Source organism: Ailuropoda melanoleuca, chromosome 2, assembly GCF_002007445.2.
Source record: "Ailuropoda melanoleuca isolate Jingjing chromosome 2, ASM200744v2, whole genome shotgun sequence".
NCBI classification, from domain to species: Eukaryota; Metazoa; Chordata; class Mammalia; order Carnivora; family Ursidae; genus Ailuropoda; species Ailuropoda melanoleuca.
In genome coordinates, this window is record NC_048219.1 from 87,934,853 (window position 1) to 87,945,600 (window position 10,748).

The window sequence follows — 10,748 nt, forward strand, 5'->3', positions numbered from 1 at the left end:
CAAACAGTTGACTCTAACTTTAGAATATAAAAACAGTTGAGACTTCAAGAAACAATAAAATTAGCTAAATTAAAATATATTAAAATACATGAAATCATACCATGGAAGTTCTTCGCAATTGTGCAGTGGCCATCTTCTGATAAAGTCTTTTCTTCAATTCAACCTTGTGACACAAATACAAGCTTTAACTTCAGATCTTATTTTTATCCCTAATTTTCTAGTTTATTACATGTAAAGTCAGAAAGAACTTTATGTAAATAAATGAAAACAAATTTTGTGAATAATTTCATGTAAATAAATTTTACATTAATAAATAAATCACAGTATTCAAGCATTGACTACATTGCTACAGTTAGGTAGGTATTAGGTATGAAAACTGCCCCTGCCAAACTCTTTAAAATAATCTTAAAATTTTTGTTCTGGATGTGTCTGAAGGTGTTGTGGATGAGATGAACATTTGAGTTGCTGGACAGAGGAAAGCAGATCCTTCTCCCTAGTGTGAACAGGCTTCAACTGACTGAAGACCTGAATGAAACACAAAGCCTACTCTGAGCAAGAAGGAACCGCTCCTGGCTGGTTGTTATGCTGCGACATCGGTCTTCTCCTGCCTTTGGACTCAAACCGAAACTTCGACTCTTTCTTGGGTCTCCAGCTTGCTGACTACAGATCTTGGAACTTTTAATTGTGTCACTAATTTCTTACAATAAAAATCTTTTGTATACGTATACCTAAAACAACAATAACAACAACTGTGGGGGCGCCTGGGCAGCTCAGTCCGTTAAGCGTCTTCCTTCAGCTCAGGCTCGGGTCCTGATCCTGGGGAGCCGCTCCTCTGGCTCCTGCTCAGTGGGGAGTCTGCTTCTCATTTCCCCGCTGTCCCTCCCCCCTGCTCGCGCTCTCATGTGCGAGCTCTCGCGCTCTCTCTGGTGCTCTCTCTCTCTCTCTCAAATGAATAATAAAAATCTTCAAAAAAAAAAAAAAAAGAAAAGAAAAAATCTTTAAATTTTTGTTTTAAGTTTGTAGTTTCAAAATGACTGAATCAGGTAACGTTTCCTCCCCGAACTTCAGCATGGCTCTCGATATAATAACATATTGTCCTACTCTGTGGAACAAGCACAAAAGAGGAACAGAAAATATTCCAGATTTTGGCTGATTCTGATTTCTCAATTAAAACTGATATTTTCATGTAAGTTTCCATTTTTTTGGTCCCCAGTTTCACTTTTCTTAGTCAGACAATTCAACTGGAAGAGGTCCCAGAAGAGACGATTTACTGTTTTAATCGATCCTGACGAAGGCTGGACCAGATGCCATAGTTACCCTCGTCTCAAGAACCTCTTGTGAAAAACAAGTAGGTCCACATTTTCCCGCGTATGTTTCACCATTAAGTCTTTAAGTAACTTAAAAGTAGCTGGGAGGTGTTAGAAAAAGAAATTAAAAAGCCAACAACAAAAACGAACACGAAAGAAAACAAACAAACAAACAAACATATACATTACGGAACGTCTGAGGGCTGGCGCCAGCGACCACGAAACCTGCACCCCGCACTACGCTGCACGCGCTTCGCCTGATGCGCAGGCGTCTTCCTTCAACGGTCGCCCGCAGAGGCGCCACCGCAACCTTGTGACCTCCAGTTGCTTTCCCGCCAAGAGCCGCGCAAGGCTCTCTGGGAATCACGACAGGCTGAAGAGCCACTCTCAGCCAGAGAAATGCCAGTTTGCCAGCAGATTAAGGTTAAGTAATTGCATGTGCCAAGCCTTCCCGAAATACTTAGCTTTCCTACAGTGACGAAAGTATTCTCAACCGCCGTTTAATCTTGTTAATTTCTGATTGTTTTCTAACTCGATTTTGTTAGTGGATCTGCCACAGACGCATTGCATTCCCACCCTAGTCTCGTGTCTTCGGGAAACCAGGTGCTCTGGCAGTCTCCTGCTTAGGTATTTCTGCTATGCTGTCTGTGGGGACAGTGGATAGCTTCGAGGGTAGTTACTGTCTCATTTAGAAACAATAATAAAACCAGAGCTGGTCGGTAGTTGGAGATTGCTAAAGAGTACAAGCTGTTTACAAATTGTTATATATCCGAATAAATTGTGTTAGCAGTGTAAACATATCATAATTGTTCATTAACTTTGATATGTCTGCATCACCAGTTAGGAAACAGCCACCCCAGTATGAAAAGATTTGCCCAGAGTCAGGAGAGGAATGAAGTCTAGAACCTTGTTTTCAGTCAAAAATTGTGAAAATCCCCTGGTCTCATGATTATTTTGCTTTATAGTTCTCTCACGCTTGAAGTTTACAAGGGGCTTTCAAAATTCACTATTTTATTCTTCTATCTTACTCCTACTTTGCTTCTTTTAAGACCTTTGTCTTAGGAGGAAAACACAAGCATTTCTCCTATTTTAGAGATGAGAAAACTGATTCAGGTAAACTTGGTTTCCTGAGACCACAACCAATTTCAGCCCTGCCAGAGGGAGAGCCAGGACACCACAATAATGGACGCGTCAGGTTTATGATTTGGTGCTTCATATTAAATTTACCTGTTGAGTTATTGACAACCATAGAGAAAAAAAAGTAAATAGCTCATCTTGAATCACAGAATCAAAATAATGCTGTAGGGGATGAATAATTTCTCCTCTACTTTCTTAGGGTCTCTGGCTGGACCTATGAATTTAACTGACAGAAAACAGAGTAACAGGAAAATATATACAAATTTTAATTATATCTTCTTTACATGCGCCTGGGAGTCTTCACAAGAAAAGTTAAGGCCCAAGGAAACAGAGTTGAATGCTTATATACTGAGTTGGACAAAGAATAGTGAATTGTGAAAATGTGACCAGGCAAAGGGGCTTGGGCTGGAACAGTTATATGAGTGAAGTGACTAGAAAGATAGGGGTTAGGTTAACAAGGTTTGATAGATTTATCTTGGCCTCGACCTCATGCCCTTGGTGACAAGAAATTCTCTTTCCTTCTAATATAGGGAGGATATCTTTCACATGGGCATTTTATCTCCTGCTTTCAAGAAAAGGAAGGATATTCAGAGTGTCCTTCTTGCAGCTGCTATTTTTCAAGGGCTTTTAACTCAAAATAGTCAGTATGCCAGAGCAGCATGTTTTTGGGTGCTGTGTGTGTGTGTGTGTTTTTTTTAAGATTTTATTTATTTATTTGACAGAGATAGAGACAGCCAGCGAGAGAGGGAACACAAGCAGGGGGAGTGGGAGAGGAAGAAGCAGGCTCACAGCAGAGGAGCCTGATGTGGGGCTTGATCCCACAACGCCGAGATCACGCCCTGAGCCGAAGGCAGACGCCTAACCGCTGTGCCACCCAGGCGCCCCATTGGGTGCTGTGTTCTGAACTCCTTCAATACAATCAGTAACTACTGATTTAACTAACTATATCACTGGCCGTATTTTGAGAATGAGAGTGGAGAAACTGGTGATGTTGATACGAGACCTCTAAAACATCGATTACCATAATAGTAAGTAGATAACATTAAAAAGAGCAATACAATTACATTAGAAACCTGAAGTTAAATACTAAAAGAAACAGCTAAAAGAATTATCATTGATTTAAAAGTATTATTGATTTAAAAAATAATTGGTTAAGGGTGCCCTGGGTGGCTCAGTCAGTTAAGCATCTGCCGTTGGCTCGGGTCATGATCCCAGAGTCCTGGGATCGAGTCCAGTATCAGGCTCCTTGCTCAGCTTCTCCTTCTGCCTGCCTTGCTGAGCTTTTCCCTCTGCCTACCACCCCCCTTGCTTGTGCTCTCTCTCTTTCTCTGACAAATAAATAAATAAAATCTTCAAAAAAAATTGGTTAGGAGAATGGGATGTTACGTTTTTACACATACTCACTATAAAACAACCAACCTTCAGTTATGCATAGTGTTAATCACAGTACCATTTTGAATATGCCTCTGAATTGTTTGATAACAGCTACTAGGTACTTACTGTAGAGAACGTAACATTTTTGCTGTCTAGAAATTCATAAATTCTTGGTTATATTACACAAGTACTGCGCAAATACACATATCTATATACTATGGATCAGTTTTTGTACAATTTATCATTTGCTGTTTGAATTTGTTGGGGAGGAAAATCTTTTCCTGTATCCTTTTCAATTTTGTACTTGGGGACCTGCAATTTAAATGAACAACAGACGGATTAGCAAGAGGGAAAAACAAATTTAAGTATGTATATATGCACAGGAGTTCACAAAGAAATGTGACTCAAGGATGTGGTTAGATTTTGTAGTTTACATGCCATCTTAATAGGGGATGGGGAGGAGCAGAGGGGAACTTATGACAGAACATATGACTTGCAGGAAAAATGAATGGGCCCTCAGGAGAATAGGTGGGATATATGACAGTGTCTCTTTAGGTGATTTCTTATTCAGGTGCTGACTTGTGCTGACTTCTTGTCTTTGGTAATGAGTTAATCGTCCCCTGTTGTAAAACTCCTTGGGAGGGGATTCAGGACAGTTGAATTTTGGGGGGAAGCTTTGCTTTTAAGAAAATAAAAAGAATGGAAAAAAAGCCTTTTCCTACAGTCATGGATTTTCAAATTTCTTCAGTTCAAAATAATCCTTATGCCACTGGGGCATAGTCTGGATCCCTTCAAAATTAATGATAAAAAAGTAACATACATGTATGTTTAAGTTGCCTGTATATGCATAATAAATTCTAGAAAGATAGACAAGAAACTCATAATAGTGATTACTTCTGAGGAGGAGGGATCTAAACCTTTAGGTGAAAGGAGTGGGATAGAAATTTTTCACTGTTTTATATAGTCAATCTTCATTATTCACAGACTTCATTAAAGTGAATTTGCCCAGTTACTAAAATTAATTTGTATTCTCCAAATGAAAAAGCAATTCAAGGAAACCACAAGAAAGTAAATCCATGGAATGGAGCTCTTCTACTGGACTACATGGAATCCCCCAATATCATGAGGACACACTAGAGTTCTGGGCTAATAAGCCAGCACATATCTGAGCAGAAAGAAAATGCCAGTAGGTAACTATTAGAGCAGCCATTTATGTGAGCCCAAGTTGTAGTTCTGACAGCCCAGTTATGAAAAGTGACTTATTTACAAGGTGCCAATCTGTCAAATAAATGGAGACTAAATTTTTAAAAAAAGAGCAATTCAATATGGTGCTTTTGAATTCATTTGCAGACATGTGCAGAGTGGCAAAAAAAAATTAGCATCTTTCTACATACACATTCCCAGCCGAGGTTGAACAAGATGATGTTCCCTTCTTGTTTCAGCTCTCATATTGTAAACAAGTGTCCTTTTCGTGGCCTACTTAGTACCATATTTTTGCATTTTTTAAAATGTTTTTGCATTGCTGTGCCTTTTTCGTTTTTCTTTTTTTTTAAATAGATTTCTTTTTAAAGAAGATTTTATTTATTTATTTGACAGACAGAGAGAGAACACAAGCAGGGGGAGCAACAGAGGGAGAGGGAGAAGCAGGCTCTCCACTGAGCTGGGAGCCCAATGTGGGGCTGGATCCCAGAACTTTGGGATCATGACCCGAGCCAAAGGCAGATGCTTAACCAACTAAGCCACACAGGTGCCGCCTTCTTTCTCTTTCTTCCTTTCTTTCTTTCTTTCTTTCTTTCTTTCTTTCTTTCTTTCTTTCTTTCTTTCTTTCTTTCTTTCTTTCGTGATTTCACTGTTTAAAATGGATAGTGCGTAAGTGCTATCTAGTGCTCCTAAGCATAAGAAAGTTGTGATGTGCCTTATAGGGAAAATACACGTATTAAATAAGCTTTGTTCAGGCATGCATGTAGTGCTGTTGGCTGTGAGTTCAATGTTAATGATGTCAACAAAATATATTGAATAAGGTGTCTTAAACAGAAACACACATAAAGTAAGGTTATATATTAATCAGTTGATGAAAATGTTGTAACCAGGGGCTCACAGGAATGTAACCCTCTATTTCCCTTAGAAGCAATGGTTCAGTATTTGATAATGCAGTGTTCACAGTATTATTTGCACATAACTACTGCAAATAATGAAAATTGACTACTATATACTGGCAAGGTTTAGAACACATTACCCCAAAATACGACACCCTGGCATATTAAATATTTTAAGTTGAAGGAATTGGAGAAATGGCAGGTGCAGGAAGGATTCTCTTATCTGTCCCAGTTCCCCTGAACCAGTTCATAGAGACAGCAGGTGACAGAAGGACTCTCTGACCTCCTTTTCCTCTGAAGCATGTCATGAGACCCTCATGTGAAAGGTGCTCTCCCTGTACCTAAAGGAAAGGAGCATCCTTATCTCCACAGACAAAGTAATGCCAAGAGAAATCCAAATAAATAAGCCTTAGTAAGATACCTGCAGTTTGGTACCTTTAGCTTATACACTTTTGTCCTATCACATTTTTCCAGGACGTTTTCTTTTTCTTTTTTTCTTTTTTTTCCAGATTTTATTTATTTATTTGCCAGAGAGAGAGAGAGCATAAGTAGGGGGAGCAGCAGGCAGAGGGCGAAACAGGCTCCCTGCTGAGCAGGAGCCTAATGCAGGACTCGATCCCAGGACCCTAGGATCATGACCTGAGCCAAGGCAGACGCTTAACTGACTAAGCCACCCAGGCATCCCCGGGACTTTCCATTTTTCATCAAGCGTAGTATAAAAACAGTCAGGTTTATTTCTTCTGGTCTTCATTTCCTTATGACGGCTCCATGTCATGTAAAACTTATATTAAATATGTATGCTTTTCTATTGTTAGTCTACCTTTTGTCAGTCCAATTTACATGGCTCCAGGGACAGAATCTAGGAGGGTAGTAGGAAAAAATATTTTTTTTTCCTCCCCTGCAATCCTTTTCTATTTTTGAGCCATGTGAATATATTAACTGTACTAAGAAAAAAATTAAACAAATGAGTAAATAATCTCAGGAACTGATAGCTACCTGAATATTATAAAATTTTAGGCTACTGTTTTATTAAAGCAATCTCTTTCATTAATTATCTTTATCTCAGTAAAGTAGAAAGGAAGAGGAGCAATATCCAGATCAAAATATAGGCCTAGAAGGAGGTAGGAAAGAGAGGGAAGAAGGAAAAGAAAGTTTTGAATAATAGGTTCCTTTAAATTTTAATAGAAGTTTTAAAATAGTTTCTACAAGTGTTAGATTTCCATTATTGTGAAAGAACTATTAGGGCATAGTTTTACTTCTACCTCTTATAATGTGCTGGTCATTCATTTGCATTCATCCATCACTCCTGTATTTTTTTCTTCCAATAAATAGTGACAGACTACTTTGAGAAAGGCACTGTGCTATGTTCTAAGTACAAAGTGGTAAGTAAACAAGAGTCGTGATCTCTGCCCTAGTTCAACCTATGATCTAATGAAGGAGACAGATGTTATACAAAGAAGTATATAAATACATATGTAATTATAATTTGATATAAGGTTTGAAAGAAAAACACTGGATTCAATGAGAGTCAAAGGAAAAGAAACAATTTACATGAGAAGGTGGGTCATGGAAGGCCTAAGGAAATGACATTTGAGTTACAACCACAAGGATGAGTGGAAGTTACTGGAAGAGTGTGGCCGGAAAGTATCCTGGGCAGAGAGAACAACCCTTGCAATGGTCCTAATTTAAGAAGTGCTTCAAAAACTGAAGGAAGGCCAGTATAGATCAGCGCATAGCAAATGAGGAAAACCGACTCCAGGTGCGATAGGAAAGCCAGGATATGCAGAATTTAATAGTCAATGTTAAGGAATTTGTGTTTTATTTCAGGTGTAATGGGAGCTATTGAATGCTTACAATTGGGAAAGATATTATCAAATTTATACTGGTAAATGATCACCTTGGCTGTTGGTTGGAGAGCGAATTGAAGGTTGGGAAGGGGGGCAGGCATCAGCAAAGATACATTGATTCATCTTGTGTCCTTATGTTCCTTTTTTTTTTTCTTAAAGATTTGTTTATTTAATTGAGAGAGAGAGAGAGAGAGAGTGTGTGTGTGGGGGTGGGGGAGGGACAGAGGGAGAGACTCTTAAGCAGACTCTGAGCTGAGCTCCTGATGTGGGCAATCTCCTGACCCTGAGATAACAACCTAGAGATCACGACCTGAGCAGAAACCAAGAGCTGGACACAACCAACTGTGCTATCCAGGCACCCCAGAGTAGTTATGTCCTTTAAGGATTGCTTTCATTTTAAAAGATGCATGTGTTCTGATTTATGTAGTCTCTCTGGTAACTTAGAGTGTGAATATTTGAGGCATCATCAAGATTCTTATCTAGAGAACAGTAAGAAAATAATTTTATTCAAGGAAATAGTCTCTGTCTTCATATTTTTCTTATATGTTCATAGTGGCATTGTCCAGTGGATTCCTAGTTCTGCAATGTTTAAACCCTTGTTTCTTTACCTTTATTATCCTTAAAAGATTTGTCAACTTTAACTTTATGATGACTCTCAAATTTGCTCCTTGTTTGTTTTCTTTTTCTTTTATCACAGCTGCTAAAGTGGTCCAAGGCTTTATATCACCTCACATATGTACTTACTATAGTACTTTCTAGCTAGTATCCTTTTCGTTTTCTTCCAGTCATCCCTATGTATAAGTTCCAGAATAAGTTTGTTCTTTTCTTTTTTGCTTTGAAGTTTTAGTTTTTTTAAAAAAGCTCTTCATTTCTATAAGTTTGAAATTACTTATTGCTAAAAATTTCCCTTTATGTTGCACATAGAATAGAGATCTTTGTTAAATATTTCCTTACTCTCTTTATTTAGTTCAACAGTTCTTCACCTGGGACCCAGGGTCTATGGATAGAGTTCAGAGAATTTGTATGGGAAAAAAATTACATCTTTATTTTCACTAACCTCTAACTGAAAGTTATCATTTCCTTCAATTCTGAATATAGTTCATAAAACAGTAATATTAGCAATACTTGTAATTTTATCACCAAAAGAAAAAAACAGATATTTATACACATGATATATATATATATATATCATATATATATAAAACATTATAGCTTCTGCATATATCTGTCAAATATCATTTATGCTCATAACTACTTCAAATTTAAGGTAGTTATTAATTCTTGTTATAAAGAAGCACATGTATTACTGTGGCACAGATATATATTTTAACTTTTTTTTTAAAAGATTTTGTTTATTTATTTGACAGAGAGAGAGTGAGAGAGAGCACAAGCAGGGGGAGTGGCAGACAGAGGGAGAGAGAGAAGCAGTCTCCCCGCTGAGCAGGAAGCCAGACTCAGGGCTTGGTCCCAGGACCCCGGGATCATAACCTGAGCTGAAGGCAGACGCTTAACCAACTAAGCCACACAGGTGCCCCCCCCATATTTTAACATTTTAATAACTGTATTTCAATAAAATTGGCTTCCTTTGTATTCCTATATAGTTTTTTTTATGTATTTAAAAACATTTCGAGAAAGTGTTTATAGGCTTCATCAGACTTACAAAAGTTAAAACCTACCTATGTTTTTGTTACATTTACAGTGCTTAAAAAATTGTGGGCAAAATAAAAACTAAAGAATAATCTATTAAATATTTTTTTAATAAACACTTTCATTTTCCTTCTTCTTCTTCTTCTTTTTTTTAAAGTAAGCTCTATGCCTAACATGGAACTTGAGCTCACAAGCCCAGAGATCAAAATCCCATGCTCTATGAAGAGAGCCAGCCAGGCAACCCTTGACTAAATATTTTTTAGTTACAATGTTTCTCTACACTTCTGATGGTAGTCATATATTATGTTCATGTTTTTATAGTTAGCAATTCTTGTTCTTTAAAATGTTCTTTATGGGGGCACCTGTGTAGCTCAGTTGGTTGAACATCTGACTCTTGGTTTCAGCTCAGGTCATGATCTCAGGGTCATGAGATTGAGCCACGTCAGGCTCCCTGCTCAGTGCAAAGTCTGCTTGGGATTCCGTCCCTCTTCCTCTCCCTTCCCCTCTGCCCTCCTCCCAGCTCACGCACTTGCCCTCTCTCTCAGATAGATAAATAAATATCTTTAAGAAAATAAAATGTTCTAGTGAAATTAGTTTAAGTTCATTTTAATATCAACTTATTACATCATCCCACATATTTTTCATGTCATAGACATGAACTGATTAAAATTTGTGTATTTATTTTTTTAGAGGGGGAGGGACAGAGAGAGAGGGAAAGAGAGAGAATCTCACGCAGGCTCTGTAACCAGCACAGAGCCTGTTGCGGGACTCCATCTCACTACCCTGAGATCATGACCCGGTCTGAAATCAACAGTTGGTCATGTAGCCCGCTGAGCCGCCCATGCGCCCCAAAATTTAAAGTTCTTGCTGTGTCTTCAGAATCTACTCTTCTAGAGTAGTTGGATGAAGCTCAATCTGACTGGGATAAAAATATCATTAATGGAATTTTTTTTTTTAAGTGGGCTCCACGCCTAGCATTTATTGACTGAGCCACCCAGATGCCCCAGTAATGGAATATTTTAAGAGATACGGTTTGGTTTTTTTTATTCAGTTCGAAGCTAATTATTTGCTCCCAAAAGGTTCTGACCAAATTGTTAACGACTAGGTAAAAATAGTTTGAATTAGTATATTAATTGTTCATCATTAAAATGATTCTTCCAAAGTGCTTGAAAACAGATTGCGTCTTAAGTATTTGCCTACCTTAAAAAAATTATCAAATCCTTTAATGTGCAAAGATATAATCTGAGCCCTCAGGACATTAATAACCTAGTAGTTCCCTCCATTAAATTTGCCAAAGCCCTTCACCAGCATACTACAATTTTCATCTTCATGAGAGATTG

The 10,748-nt window shown here is 38.0% G+C and overlaps 1 protein-coding gene across 4 annotated transcripts in view; it reads right to left on the bottom strand.

Moving 5' to 3' along the window:
- The window catches only part of HORMAD1 (HORMA domain containing 1), a 29,199-nt gene extending 18,455 nt beyond the window's left edge, over positions 1-10,744 (bottom strand). Inside the window, exons 1-2 of one of the 4 annotated variants that reach the window (XM_002919360.4) lie at positions 10,609-10,744; positions 101-163 (exon numbers count right to left, since the gene is read on the bottom strand). In XM_002919360.4, coding sequence (XP_002919406.1) covers positions 101-133 — 33 coding nt within the window. In that variant the 5' untranslated portion in view covers positions 134-163; positions 10,609-10,744. Of the gene's footprint in view, positions 1-100; positions 5,367-10,608 lie in introns of those variants that run through there. The other 3 variants (XM_034654215.1, XM_011225154.3, XM_034654216.1) reach the window with 3 other exon arrangements.
- Between the last annotated feature and the right edge of the window lie 4 nt (positions 10,745-10,748).